Here is a 16332-nt window from a genome sequence, read left to right as displayed (position 1 = left end):
ATGGTGTTACTTCAAATTAAGATATGCTAATGTGAACACAATGTACCATCTGTTTGTCCTCTCATCACACTAAGAGGGCCCCAGAGCAGCCCTTCATCCTTCTCATTCCATTTCTCTTCTCTCCACTCCTTCCTCGTCTCTCCCAGTTGGTTGAGAAGAGAAGCTTAGATCAAGCCAAAGGGCTCTCTGCCTCCCTTCGTGCTTGTTTCCTCCCCCGTTTTTACCCTCCCATCCTTCAAGACTTTCAAAAGCCCCAAGGCAACTTCCTTCCCTCTATCTTCACTCCTTTTCCTATTTCCTGCCTCTTGACCCTGACTCCAGCTCTGGAAAATAGAGAAATTTTGACTTCTCTGCCATAAACACTATTTCTGTCATCCCTAGCTTCACTGCACCTTTCCCCTTTTTTAAATTAAAACAGACATGTCTACAATTCATTTCTACATTCAGGTTATCTCTACTGATCCAATGCCTTTTGGCATTTCATAGCTTAAAACTATATTTAATCCAAGGAGCAATCCTACTTTTATATTCAACTGAAAAGTTAAAACCTTTATAAAACAATAACTCCACAGAGAGCCACAGAAAAAACGCTTGTGTTTATTTGTGTTTTTAGCTGCACCAGTTTGTATTTTTCAGTCTGCCCAGTGGTTAACTTTCCCCGCCCTATCTTTGCAAAGCATTTTAAAACTTGACAATTCAACTTAAAATTTGAATTATGACAATGTATGCATCCCATCACCTAGCACTACCAAATTTCCAATGGGTCCGTCTTCTACTGTAAACCATTTCTACTTTTCTCTTTCTCTATGTTTCTTTTTCTACCCAGTAATTAGCTTATCCCAGAAGGGGTTGTGTGTGTGTGTGTGCGTGTGTGTGTGTGTGTGTGTGTGTGTGTGTGTGTGTGTGTGTGTGTGTGTGTGTGTGCTATTCACCCGGTGGCAGAGAGCCTGGCTAGGCATTAGAACATAGAAACACATAGTGTTTGGCAGCCACCTACAGTATACACCCTGCCTGCCACTGCTCACTCTAGCACCCAATTAAATCCTCCCTACACATATATACAAAAACATCCATAGACCCTGGCAGTGACCATTCTCTGCAATGAGTTACATATTTCCAAAAGGCCTGTTGTCAAAGCCCGACAGTCCCATTGCGCAATTATGGACTCCATTATGAAGACTTGGAAGATCTCAATGAATGCACACAAAATTAAAATTCTTAGTCTTAGTTATAATGTAGAACTGCATGTAAGTCTTTGAAAATTAGATTCTTAGTAAGCCCGTCCTCTGTACCAAAAAAATCAACCTTTAAAAACAGGTCAAAAACATCAGTTTTAACAGCTGTGCACCATTAGTTCAGAGCAAATATATCTTAATGTACACAATTTTGAGGGTAACATCTTGAGCTGAGATTAAATATATTAATGAGTATTTAAAACACTATTTGCTAGTCAAAAAGCCAATAAAAATCATATCAACGCTAGCTCTCTGTTATTTGTTATTTGTGTGTTACAAAAAAGCATTGCCTTAGCCCTTGTTTGTCCTCGGCTGGAAATACTTTAACCAAAAACAACATGCAGTATGTTATGTTACAGTGAATGTGGTTTAAATATTGTTCCTGTGCAGTCTTTTAAAGGCAATGCTGGTACCCAACATTCAAAGAAAGGTGTTGCTGTTCCAGTAAGCATGCAAACAAGTTGCCATTGTAACATTGGCTATTACATCAAAAAACATATATTGCTGCCTGCCAAGTTTAAGGTTGGCCAGTGCATCAATGACCACTCTGGATCAGATGGTCAGTCATTCTGCTGATAACATGCACTTGACTGGACTGAGATTTCTGATGGAATATTTTGTTTGTCTTTGTGCTGGCATCCCAAGGCATTTATTTAAGAAAACAAGCTATATAGAGATGTGGGTCCCAGATGGAGGCTCAAAGCCTTAAGCACTCAAGATATTGTTAAAGCTTACCTTGCACTATTTGCTAAAAAGTGAAATAAAGTTCTTTCCAAAGATGGGCTATATTTTAAAATGTATCAAAAAAGTTATGCAATTACCTGTGAGTACTACAATTTTAAATTTGTTGGACAGAAAAAAGGATGTGATTTGTAGGACAATACAAGCTTGAATATGTGTATTTGAATTATTTTAAATGCATTGTTTTACAATCTGAAAGAATATAAATGGTACAAAGTACAAAAAATATATTAAATGCATACACATATAGTGGATAATACGGTAAGATACAGTATAGGTACTTTATGTGTACATGTCTGCTGCTTGCACTGTCAAGTTGTGCTACATTCCTCATACAGTGACTCTTATGCATATGATTTAACATAATTTGTCCTAAATCTGAAATACTTCCAAACAATACATGCTGATCTGTTTCCTTAAGCTGGCTACTTGCTTCTGCTCCAGACTTTTAACTTTTGTTTAAGTTACTCTTCTACTCTGGAATTCAGTCACATCACCCAGGATATTTCTGCACTGGTTCCTGCTGCAGGCTGCCCACAGCCGCATGACAGCTCCCCAAAAGTGAAGGCAAATCATCTCGAGCACTAAACTGGTGAGTTTAAGTAGGGCTTGATTTGATATGCGGCAGCAGTTTTCAATGATTGCAGTCGATCTGGTTAATTTAATTTTTGAAAGCCCATGTTACGATTGATCTTTATAAATTTGATTAATTTTGTAGCCAGTACAGGATTCATATCGACAGTGACAATGCATTAGGATATGTGCGTGTTAAAAAGTGTATTTTAAACTGAAAACAATGAATAACCTAGAAGGGTATCTTGTTGTGTTAGAGGGCTTTTGACACAGTATGATTTAAGTTTTCATCACAGCTGAACCATGATGGCCTGTGGGAAGAGACTGTTTTTCTGTCTGGTTGTTTTGGCGTACAGTGCTATGTATCATCTGTCTGAGGAGAAAGGTTGGAAAACGTTGTATCCAGGGTGTGATGGATCCCTCGTCTTTTCTGACTACAGAGAGAAATCATGACTGGAGGGCAGGTTGGCACCAGCTATCCTTCTTCTTTCGCTGCCACTGGTATTGTATTGTGTTCTGGTCTGGATTGGCGGTTAATCTAAACCAGACGGTGATAGATTTTGGGTAGTAAATGGACTATAAATGGACTGTATTTATATAGAGCTTTTCTAGTCTTTGCGACCAGTCAAAGCTGCTTTTACACTACATGTCACATTCACCCATTCACACACATTCACATGCTGAAGGCAGAGGCTGTGTCATGAGTCATTCTAGTTTAGTTATGTTGCTGTTTTGTATTTTGGTGTTTTGATATTATTTCCGGTTTTCCTTGGTCACTTTGTCTCTTGTTGTCATGAGTTCTTATTGTTTAGTTTGTATATTGTGTTTCTGTCTTGGTTTAGTCTGGTTTAGTTGTGCATTTCATTTAGAGAAATTCCTGTTTTACTTCGTAGTCCTGTCAGTCCTGAGTTTGGTTCCTAGTGTTTCCTGTTTTATTTTGTAGTTCTTGCACCTTGTATGTCATGTATTGTTTTACTTCCCTCCTCTGTTCTGTTTCCCAACTTTCAGATTTTGTTCACCTGTGTTAATTAGTCTCACCTGTCCCCGATTACCCTGCGTGTATTTAGTCTCTGTGTTCCTACCCCTCTGTGCCAGTTCATTTGAGTCTTTGTCCATGACCATCCAGTATCCTAGTTTGTCATGTTTCCTGTGTGGATTTAAATCTTGGCTTTCTGTGTTTCTCCCTCGGTTTTAATTCCTGGATTCTACCAAGTAAGCCTTTTGTTTTTGCCTTGTTTTGTATCTTGTTTTATTTAAATATTTATCAAAAGTCTGCATCTGGGTCCTCAACCTTCTCGTTTCTACTGAAACCATGACAGGCTGCTACCTAAAGTGCCCAACTGTCAATCAGTTATCACATTCATACCCGTTCGCTATGGCGGGAGCAATGTGGGGTTTAGTGTCTCGCCCAAGGACACTTCGACATGTAGACGGAGTGAGCTGGGGATCAAACCTCCGATTGAAAGACGACTGACTCTACCACTGGGCCACAGCCGCCCAGCCGTAGTTTAGGGTGGCACAATACCAGGTTAAGCAGTGTAAATGCCTACTTTTTTTTTTATTACTTAGTTTGTCGTTTATAAACAAGCTTAATGCTTGATGAACAAATGCAGTGGTTAGTGCTGTCGCCTCAAAGCTAGAAGGTTCCTGGTTTGAATCCCAGTTCGAACATAGGCGGCCTTTCTGTGGGAAGTTTGGAGGTTCCCTCTGTGCATGCGTAATTATTCCAGCTCCCGCCCACAGTCCAGAGACATGCTCGTTAGGTTCATAGGTGACTCTATATTGCTCTATAGGTGTTAATGTGAGTGTGAACTGTTGTCTGTCTCTATGTGCCAGCCCTGTGATTGACCAGCAACCTGTCCAGGCTGTACCCCGCCTCTCTCCCAATGACAGCTGGGATCAGCTCCAGCCCCTCCGTGACCCTGAACAGGATAAGCGGTATAGATAATGAATGGATAACAGCCTTGGATAGATTTGCAGAGAACAGCCTGGGTTATTACTGGATCTGCAGCTCCTAAGGCAGGTGAAACTTCCTGAGATGGCACAGCAACTATGTGCTTGATAGGCTGCATGTTGGAATTATTTTTACCCCGCTTCACCTCCTGTCAGGGAGTTCTTGATTTAGGTGAGGCCTGCATGGTAAGTTGGTTGTATTTAGATTGATGGATATCTAGGATGGTAGTGTTGAATGCTGAGCTAAAGTCACAACACAATATCAATGCATATGTCCCTGGGGAGTTGAGGTGTTGCAGCATGTAGTGCAGACCCATGTTGACTGCATCATGCATTGACCTGTTGGCCCGGGACCTGTGATGTCCCCCTGGGGGGTCAACACCAGTCTTTCGTAGGATTTCATGACTTAAGATGTCAGTGCTACAGGCCTGTAGTAATACTAATCTCTTTTAGAGGGTTTCTTGGGTACTGGGATGATTCATGACCATTTTAAGCATGAAAGGACACACAGGTCCAGTAATCTATTGAAGGTCTTTGTGAATATGGTTTTGCTGTAAACAAGCGCTAACCACTGCATTTCTCCATTAAGCATTAACCTTGTTTATAAAAAAGACAAACTAGGTTGAAAAATTGTAGGTGTTTATACTGCTTAACCTGCTTTTGTGCCACCCTAAATCAATGGGAAATTCCTTAACCATGACTACCCAAAATCTTTTACCGTCTGGTTTAGATTAGCCGCCAATCCAAACCAGAACACGATACAATGACCAGTGAAGAGTGAAGAAGAAGGATAGCTGGTGCCAACCTGCCCTCCAGTCATGATTTCTCTATGTAGTCCGAAAAGACGAGGGATCCACTACACGCTGAATGGAGCTATCTGGCACTGTAATTTCCTTCTGGATTAATAGTTTTATCTTATCTTATCTAATTAACAAGGGTTTTTTTGTTGTTGTATTTGCAGAAGGTTTTAGTCGGCACACACATGCTCACAAAATCTGATGTTAGATGTAACAGTGTAAAGAGTTCGCTGCAGTTTAGCAGTTGCGCTGTGTGTTTTTATCCTTTAGGACATATTAAAGTAATTATCTTGAAGATTTTCATTTAAATAAATGTCTGTTAAGTCAGTGTCTATCGCCGAATGAAGTAACACAATGGCGATTGAGCCTAAGGCCCACTGATGAAAGCCTTTGCATTTGTAGTATTACGGACTTGGTGTCTGTGGCGACATTCGTGGAAAAAATCAGCGGCGCCCAGCTAGTGACGAATTCTGCATCACCTGCAGTGGTTGGTCTGCCAGAGAGGGTAGGTGGAGCTAAGCGGTTACTTTTCCGGTCTCTGCAAATGTTGTGAGTAAACAGTAATCTACTATGGCTGAACAAACAAAGAGAAGCTGGATGACTACAGATACAACTTCAAAAATAAGTGAAAATCCACTCAGATGAAGGCAGTCTAAAAAGGAAAGCGACCATCTGCAAGGAAAATCAAGAGTGTGCTCCCGCAATTACTGTTTATCGCCATGGGTGCCTCCAAAAAGAACAAAACTGAGATCTTCGAGATTATATCTTTAATATGCCATCTGTATTTCAGTAGTTTGGTTCGTTGGACTAAGGACTAAGTCCCCAAGAACCTTGAGCAGAGAAGTGGTAAATCCCATTGAGAGCAGCTGCTCCTCCAACTGAAACCTCTGTAAACCTTCTGGTTCAGTAAAAAAACATGAAGAAAATGTTTGACTAATGTATTGTTAGGTGTTTGAAAGTTCTTTGCTGGTTAATGCAACACAAGACTGCACGGTATTGGCATCTGGTAAGCAAAAGAAATATTTCTCATACTGGTTCTCTGCAGTACCTGGAACAACTTGCCCACACCACTGCAGCACTTTGTGTTTAGTTTGCAGTCTGCACATTCACGGGATGCAATTTGTAATTTTTGATTGGTTGCCAACCCTGAATAGACCTGCAAGACTTAAATAACATGAGCCAGCCTGGGGGCAGACACCAAAGAAGAGAAAAGGAGAGCAGAGAGCACAGGTATAAGATTGGCATCCTGCAGCTGAATGCAAAGGGAAATGTTTTGTTTGGACAGTGATTGACAATGAATGATAACCCTTATCCCCCACGGTATTTTAGTTTAGTTACTCTCTGCATCTATTTGATCTAAATGAACTGGAACAATCCAAACTTTGTGCAGCATTGTAGACATATAAAGAGAACCAGAGCAGGACAGCCCAGCCAAACAGTCAGGAGGGAACGAGGGGAACAACAGCAGAAAGCTAGTTCACTGGAGTTCTTTTTAAGGCCTTATATAAATGCCCTAGATTTGAAAACATATGATTTTACCAGTACTACCTTTACCATGATAGTCTGACTGGCTGCTTAAGATGGTTGTAGTGTAGTAGAGTGGAAGTCAAAAAAGGCCACACAGGCTTTATGGCGTATTTGTGACCAAACACTCCAATTATTGGACACCACAAAGGCACCTGTCTCTAATAAGAAGTGCTATTCATTGCACAATAAAAGTAGCATGAACCTACGCAAACTAGTGCCAAAGTGGATACAGAAACCTGGTATTAAATGGGCCCCGGGGCTAAAGCTTTTAAGACCATTGTATTCATAAGCTCCAACATTACTGGTTCTTTTATCAGCTCTTTTCAACATTTTTCTGTAATTTACTATCGCACTGCAGCCTCACCTCTGCTCTCTGTGTCGGGGCTGATCCCCACACATACACACATAAACGCATGTGAAGTAGTCAACAATATAGTTATATAATTTATTAGCTTGTAAAAAAAATAGCTTTGCTCTTGTTATGTGTGGCTGCCATGGTCTGCATTGTCACAAAAATTCTTACCCAATTCATTATCTATGGAGGGTAGATATACATATCAAACTTGCAAATAATTTTGTATGAACACATGCATATATGCAGACACCCGATAAAATATAATATAATAACATAACCGCGTGCATGCATGTTGGCTGTCTGTGTCTGCTTTTGAACTATATGTGAACTTTAAGCTGGCAGCTTGTTATAGGACTATCACTGAGCATTCTCCATATAATACAGATAATGTTTGATGCTCTTTATCATGTTAATATAGAAGGCATTTGGAAGCAGCCACTTTTATTTTAAATTCATTCACTTTTATTCAATTCAACTTTTAACCCCAACTTCATTTGCAAAACATCAAGAAGTAATGAAGATATTATTCTTATCTGAAGATATGGTACTTTGAAAAACAAAGTCGGGAGACTGTATAATGTGGAATTTGTTATGAATGAAGAATAAAAAATAATGTCAGCCTCCGGGGCATGTTTTCTCATTATAATTTTTCCACACAATCAAACATGAGTGACCCCTGCAAGAAAATGTACTTACTTCACTGCAGCACGAAATAGTTTTAGATGCTAGTTTCACTTCACAACTTTACAAATTTGATACGCTTCACATCAAACTGTAGATATGGGGACTATGTGTCCCTGTCACAGTGGATGAGAATAAAAGTGATATAAAAAATGGAAAAGGGTTCTGACCATAAAAGAGCATCAGCAAGATTGGCAGCACTATGGCCCATGAAACAAAATAGCAACGTTCCGCTTAACAACAGGCATGTGGTTAATAATTCAGCCAGCATAAAAGTCTGTTTGAGGGAAGGTTTTCTAATATTCATGTGACATGATAGCCAAGACAGGAACTCTGGCTCTCACTGGGCACAGTGTTATTCATACTGTGAGGCACTACAGTGTTTTGTAATTCATAGCTCTGGTTTTTAGGCCAAGCGAGGACATATCTAGACCAACCCTGGGTTTCAGTAGCATAATAAATTATTCAAGAAGATTTGTTCTCCAATGCTTCACTGATGTTAGTCTAATATTCAAAGATAATCCATTAAATAGTTGAGAGATTCTCAAAACAACTCACAGCAAAAGCAAGAAGAATAACCACACTGTTTCACATATTCACATATTCACATACACATATACCAGTATATATTCATTAATTCAACCATAAGTAAGAACTTTTTTCATTCCCTACTATACATACTGTATAATGATAAGGTATCATGGAGTAGTTGTATTCCAAGCCATTTCCTCTGTTAGACTAATACCTGACAGAGAACCCAACTATGTGTCATTTCACACTGTGGTACATCCATGTAATGCCTGCTGATTAGCGCCTGACTCAGACTCGACTGCTCACCAACTTCTCACTAACTATGTTCTCACATCTTCTGTTTTTTTCCTCACATTTCATACTAGTCATTTTAATGTTTTCTCATAGCGCCTACGGCACATGGTAGGGGGTATCGCTTCTTGAGTTTCCACACCAAATATTGATTTAGTTTTTTCCTCATAGGCTATTCACTCTACTTTATATTTCAGTACTTTTCTATAGCATAACCACGCACACTGATACTCTCAAATTTGACTTGGTGAGTAGTTGTATGCAGCTTTATTCTCTTGCAAGCTAAATTGACACAGTAGATGCCCTCCTTTAGGATTACAGTCCCCAAAGATTACACCTGAAGACTTAATCCTTTCATACTCTATGAGGTGTTAGTGAATCACTGGTGTGATATTACATTTTGGGACAGCTTAGCTTTCTGTAACATGGCAAAGAACACAGCTGAGTGGTGGCAGTGCATCTGTTACTGTCAACAGTGCCGTCATGTGTAGCTGCATATGTTGTGGTTGTCAATTGTCAAAGGTTTGAAAAATAAATGTAACCTCACTGCTCAGCATTCCTGCTGCATTATTCTTGATACTTAAAGGGAACTGATACATACTTAAAATAGTACTTAACATAGTATAATAAAAAAGGTCCTTACAATCAACTGCATCCTTCAGCAGGGGGTGGAGGAGGTTTCTTGGTGATCCATGGTGTAGATTCAGCCTAAGAGATAAATAGAAACCAAGCTGAATGACTGAATATCTGAATGAATGGATGAATGGTGCTGCTGAAGGTGCCCCCCCATCACAAAAAAAAATGGTCTATTTTCTGAAACTAGTGTCTCTCAACCAAAATAGCTCCCTGAACATCCCTTCTTAATCCTGACTGCTACAGAAGAGCAAATCCAAAACAGCTTACACAAAGTAGTAGTTCTGCAAGCATGCAAAAAAAAAAGTAAAATTAGTACAGCTGTGCTACGTTTTATTGCAAAGGCTTAACATGTATACAAGTACAGGACCAAACAAGCTGGCAGTCCCTGGATGATAATAACGCAGCAACTCCTTCACCACAGCAATACATGTCCTTCAACCATCTCCTCATGAGAAACCTCATTAATGCAAGACTGGTGTAATTAAGAATGCTAATCACCTTCTGTCCCCATCAGCAGGCTGAGCCTCTGGCCTGTTGATAAAAAGCTCCAGGACAGTGAAGCCTTGCCCCAAGGCCTGCTGGGAGCCGTCTGGCTTGGGTGACAGGGACACCAGCTCCAGGACCACCACCATGTTGGGCAACCGCAGAGACGTATGGAAGTACAGGACCTACACAACAATGAAACACATGGAGGACAGACACATCAATCCATGGAAGACAGATGTATCTCTCACCTGTTCAGAATGCAGGTTGAATTTAATCGCCAATATCTATTATCTTAATGTAGGTTGAAGGTATATGTGATTATTGGCACTTTCAATCAAAGTGAGCAACTTACACAGTACATCTTTACACATCATCATTTACCATAAACTTTGGTTAACACACAGTGTTAAAACAAGTGTGTGTTCTGTTAAAACCCACAGTAGAAAAGCACATACACAGCAAAGAGATTTTTGGATGTAGCCCATGTCAGCCTATATTTAAGGCATTATGAATTATTTAACTTTTTAAAATATGAAATATAGAACGAATTAAATAACTAATCCTGCCAAATAAAACAGAAATGTCACATTAAATAAATAAAGTGTATGATTTTATGTATGGCATCACCCACTGTCACATGGATCTGCACATTTCTTCAAACTCTGCCATAAATACCAACTTAATCATCACCCCTCTGATTTAGGCCATGTCTACACGTACACGGTAATTATTGAAAGTAAGTTAAGAGTTTTTCCTCCTTCCGTCATTTTGCAAGGAATGTCGCCTCTTTTGTGATACCTCACAAAGGAGATAACGGCGCACAGCCTGACGTCACGAGCCAAAAACGCTGTTTACCCCGTCTACACGTCTCTGCGGAAACGGAGTTTGTGTGTGGACGAAAGGTCAAAATACAGAGAAAAGGCGATGTTTGGAAAAATACCTGTGTACGTGTGGACATGGCCTTAATAAGACCCCATAAGTGTGGTAAGTACATAATACTGATCACCCGACAAGACGTCATAGATCTACCCAAGCTATAGTAAAGACCACTTTCTTCCATATGACCACCGCTCAGATTATATAAACTGTAATTTGAGTCATTTGATCTGGATTGAGGGAAAAGAATGTAACATTGTTGCATAATCCTTCAGGCCTGGTTTGTTTTCACTCTGACTTTTTTCAAACATATAAAGTCAGACAGACTCAGAGGTAAGCCATTGATTGGACATTTTTTGCAATTGTCCTACAGCATCAACATCCGCTCATTATCAGGACCCAAGTGGGGAAACCAAATTCCGGTAACTGGCAGCAGGTCTTGGAGCACTTGCTGATGACGCTGATCATTAAAAATTTCATGTATTATTTCCTGCAAATTGGCCACATGATATGAATAACGACGGAGGTGATATTACTCTGAGATTGCTATCTGATTAACTTTTAATAATTATGAACTGCATTCTACATAAAGCAGGACACAAACAGAACTATAACTTTCCGGCACTCATGAACACTGATGCATATTTTATTATTGTCACCAAATAAATAACACATATACTGTACATATTGTATATAAACACATCCCTTAAACAGATTACTCATAAGATCACTTCCTGAACAGCTCATAGTCAGCAAATGGATGTATTAGTAGTTCAGCTTTTGAAATCATGCTTAAAGAAAATACTGGCAAATCATCCTGTAGCTGGTCCATTTACGTTCACACCAAAATAAAGTTTAAATTAAATTAAATTAAACCCAAGAGTCCAAAGAACAATGGTAAAGTTGGTTGGATTGCACAAGAGTTTGATTAACAGATCAGACCATGTTAACATCATAACATCATGTTAGGCTTTGTTCCAAAGCGTTAAAACTTGTGCACACAAACTAAGAGTGTGTGCATGTTTTTGTATGGTGTCTGGTTTACCACACATTTGGATGGACACATAAGACCATGAAATAATGAGTGCAAACTTGATGGGCAAGGGATATCAGCCTTTGTTGGATACAGGGATGCAAACAGCTAAGGGGGAAAAAGGTGAGAACATTGTGTGGATAGAGAAAACCTGCCACAACTAGGGGGGGTCCAGGGACATGCTCCTCTGCTGTTTGTAATTCCAGGTACAGCTGATAAAATAACCTCATGAATTTAAAGTGTAAAGCATGTGTTCCTGGATAACACTGTACATGTATGTCCACTTCCAGAGTGCCTATCAGAGTAAACACTGAATGAATGGCCACAGTATAGACAGTGTTTGTTACCAGTGTTGTGTAGTCAGGTCAGTGGCCATAACAACGTGTTTATCGATGTTATCCAGTTATCAATGTGTTTTCTTGCCAGATTCGCTCGTGGCGAGCGGAGAAAATAGAACAGATGTTAGTTTGCATCCCTGTGAATGACATCATGGACCCAGGTCAGACTATATAGCAGTTTAGGATCATAGGAATGAACTGATTCATGGGGCATCAATGCTTGAGAGAAACAGGAATTAATAACATGTTAACAACTTTGGGTAATTTATACAGTAAATTTCACTAACTGGCTGACTTATTCTTCATTTTCATGTGCTCTTTCTATGTAAGGAAGAAAAACATTTGACAGATACAATTATGATCAAGATAACAAAGACAACATAAAAGAAAATGATATAGGCCTATCTGTTTTTTTATTTTATGATCAAGATAAGTGTTATGATATCTACAACAATAATGGTGAATAAACAGCATTATGAAAATCACTTCAGGGAAATGCACTTACATTTGACACTGACATCTTTATAAATCTCCATATTGCACATTTTGAAAATGATGGTCCAAACGTTTAGACTTGACAAGAACACCTGACTGATGAGGATGAGACACCAAAAATGTTTCATATGGGAGGGGGGCTCGTCCCCCTGGTGAAGAGTCTGTTCGGGATTATGTGAGGGTGTGACCTCGCTATTTTTACTCAAGTTCAGAGGAAGACAGGAAGCCTTTTGGGAGCCTGTTTGTAGTCTGTGCCAGGTAGGTGCAATTGTTTACAGGCTCTGATCTGCCATTCAAATGGGAAATAATAGCCTACATACAGCAGAGCCACCCTGATTTACATGCACAAAGGGCTGAATATGATAAAGAGATCCACAAATTCTCTGTGATCCATTGGTCCGTGCACAATAAAGCCTGTTATTTTTCGAAACCATAAAGACGAACATGACAGTGTCAACAGGAAAAATGAAATAAGTAGACATGAGCTACCTTGAAATACAGAGCCAATTTCTCCCAGCCCACAGTGGCAGAGCCTGTTCATCTTTAGACCCAGCTCTCCGCCACCACATAGCTGTATATTGTAATTCGAAACCTCTGGGGCCTTCCTATTTCAGCTACAACAGTCTTTTATCTCTGTGCACTGTGAGTTTAAATGGCTGGTGTTCCCAATACAAACACTCCTGAATACAAATTGAAAACGTGGGAGGCTAAAAAACTCGTCTAGCCATTGTTTGATTTTCTTATTTGTCTGTTTTTCCTTTTGTTCAGACATCCACTGGACTTTGCCATCATGGATGTTGAGATTCACAAAATAGCTAACAAACTGGTTTCTGCTGAGATGAAAGTGGCATTGATTCAACATTAAAAAATCATGTGCAAGGCTTTGTTCATAGAAGTAATGAGACAGAATGGGATGCATTACAATGACTGGTAAATGAACACAAAGGTGTCCATTTTTGAGGAAATGTTCACTATGCGCTGTCAATGGAAAGTTTGAGATAAAAGAAATGTTATGAAATCTTAATAAAAACCTCTGTTGTAATCTAACATCTACATAAATTCTCAATCAAGGCAATGCAAATTCAGTCAGGTAGTTGGCATTTATTCTGTTGGGCTTTTTTTGCAGGAATTCAGGCTGAGCAGAAGCAGACTTTATTAGCTGAGCTAATAAAGTAAAAATATCCCTCATCCCAAGACGCATGTCATTCAGTATTCATGGACTGAAAACTTTACTTTCCCTCACTTTATTTATTTATTTCCCTCCAACCGTACCTCTCAAATCAAAGCCTCCTTTAGAATGAACTTCCCCTGAACCTATCCCGATCTGTAAAAAACAAAATTGAGGAGGAGAATCCATATTTTCTATCATGTTCACCCAAGATTCCTCCCCCTTTGATCATTTGCATTGTGGTCAAAGACGTAGTCCCCATTCTCAGAGCGATCCGAACGTGGACATTGTTTATGAAGGATTTCCAATTCAAAGGTAGAATTCCTTTTTCATCTGCCTCACTGCTTTGATACAGCTCCAAATTGATTCTGCTCCAATCTCAGGAAAAAAGAAAATAAATAAATAAATAAGCGCTCTGTCCCCATGGACTAAATATCTCCCTTGCTCATTTTGCAATTATTCAGATATTCAATGCTCAAGAAAACAGCTATGACTGGTTATGAATATTTTGAAAAAGACAAGCTGAAGTCAGCTTAAATAGTGTCAAGTTATTTCAATAAAAATATTATATATAATATATAATCTCTAATGCATTAACCGATTTGTATATTGGAAGGTAGATTCTGTTATCTCAGATTATTGCATGGCTGTGTTGAATACTTGATTCTGATTGGCTGATTATGGCATTACGAGGTCTGCTATTTCTCGATAGCAGACCGCTGCTATGAAGAACACACTCTTGCTACGGATTCAGCTCTAATCACATAATCCGGAGGATAATCATATCAATCCGCAGAAGGAAGTCTGGAATTAGATGTCAGTCTGTTTACTGAGGGGAAAAATAAGGTAAAGGTTCACCTTTACTTATTCATCATCAGTGGAAATGTTTCCATTTAATGTGAGGAACAACAGCTAGCTTAGCAATTTAAGGAAGGTAGAGTTGCTATGGATGCAGCAGTGTAACAGACTATTGTTAAACAGAAAACTGAAATATAATCATTTTTAAATTAATAAAATAATTTCCAAATCAATATTCGTTGTCAAATAATTGATTTCTTAAGTAGGTAGTTATGTCATAAGCGCGGGTGAGACAAAACCCTTCCACTTCGGTCGGGTTCCTGCTCACCCTGTCAGGGTTCCATTCCGCGATAACAACATGCTCACTATACATTATCCCTCACTTAAATGAAAGAAATTAATCAAGCTGGAACTTGATTTAAGGCTGGTTTATCCACAGATCTGCAGCCATCATAAAATAACACCTATCAATTAGCTGTCTGGACATTACAGCATGCTGCATATGTCTTTCTACTAGAGATTTCTTAGCTGACCTGTGCTGTTCACATCCTGCTTCACACACAGAGCAGGGCTAAAGAATGATGGTGCTTCAGCTTGGACAAACTGTATTGTCTGCTCTGGTTGCCATAGTGAACAAACTGCCTCAAATGTTCCATTATGCAAGTGGCAGGAAGACTGAAGGCATAATTATTTTCAACTTGCTGTGGTTATGTTTTCCGCAGTGTTTCTTTTCTTAATATTGATCTGTTACAAAGAAGCCTCACAGTTCTTTCATCCACACAGCTCTACTGTGACTGTGCATTGAAAAAAAGGACGTTCTTCCCTTTTATGGTGTGTTAAAGCCTTCCGGTCAAAAATACACATATTTTTTATTGTCATTTTGGGGGGAAATTAATGCATTTGTTACAAAGCAATAGTTTTAATTTATATAATAATTTGTGGTACAGAAATATGATAGAGAGAGCAGAAATATGATAGAGAGAGAGAGAGAGAGAGAGAGAGAGAGAGAGAGAGAGAGAGGCAATATTGTGAAACAAAGGTTTTATTGAATTGTGTGCCAGTAAATTGTACAGTACAGTGAGATCTTCAACAGGATTACGTCGCATGTCCTGTGTGTTTAGATTCTAATGGTTACCATTTTCATTGTTAGTAATTTGCTGTATATTAAAGAACATTTGAATGAAAATTCCCAGTGAGGTTTCTGTGTTGTAGAAACACACAGTGTGTCTAAACATGACACTGTATGTCATGTCACTGATTTTCTTTTCATTATTCTGGGAGGTAGAGCTGCATATCAGAAATAAGCGTACTGTAATGTTTTGCACTAACAAGAAACAAGGACAGCCGTGTGCTAACAGATGTTAACTGTGTTTTGTTTTGTTTTGTTTCACAGCATACATAACTTATTGAAAGCATTCTAAGAAAAGGGGAATTATGAATTCTGTATACTTTTACACCCCTGGCTATGAAGAAATATTGTTATCTCACTTAAATATTTAACACTGACAATTACCTCAATTTGCCTTAGCAATTTTTGCTATTTCCAGACCAACATATGCGATTCTCTACGTCAAGGCAATGTTATGAGATCTTGTTCCTTCCCAACGCCACAGGAGCACTGGGAGATGTCATTGAGAAAACAGCTTGCATCTGCAGCAGCACCAGGCACAGCATATGTCGGACCTAATGAGAGGTTATACTCCGCAGTGACTGTCAACAAAGCACTAATCGATTCTCGCAGGGGTAAATATCCTCCCCCCCCACAAGGGGAGCAAAGAGGGGCGAATGGCGATGGGGTGACATTAAAACATCATCAGC

The 16332-nt window shown here is 39.3% G+C and overlaps 1 protein-coding gene across 1 annotated transcript in view; it reads right to left on the bottom strand.

The window, feature by feature from the left end:
- Positions 1–16332, bottom strand: part of nphp4 (nephronophthisis 4) — a 190553-nt gene that overhangs the window by 151749 nt on the left and 22472 nt on the right. Inside the window, exons 3-4 of the mRNA XM_069659458.1 lie at positions 9819–9988; positions 9328–9392 (exon numbers count right to left, since the gene is read on the bottom strand). Of these exons, the coding sequence (XP_069515559.1) occupies positions 9328–9392; positions 9819–9988 (235 nt within the window). The remainder of the gene's footprint in view (positions 1–9327; positions 9393–9818; positions 9989–16332) is intronic.

Source organism: Semicossyphus pulcher, unplaced genomic scaffold, assembly GCF_022749685.1.
Source record: "Semicossyphus pulcher isolate SPU_LCO1_2020_fin unplaced genomic scaffold, fSemPul1.0.p SCAF_13, whole genome shotgun sequence".
NCBI classification, from domain to species: domain Eukaryota; kingdom Metazoa; phylum Chordata; class Actinopteri; order Labriformes; family Labridae; genus Semicossyphus; species Semicossyphus pulcher.
This window is presented reverse-complemented; position numbering and strand designations above follow the sequence as displayed.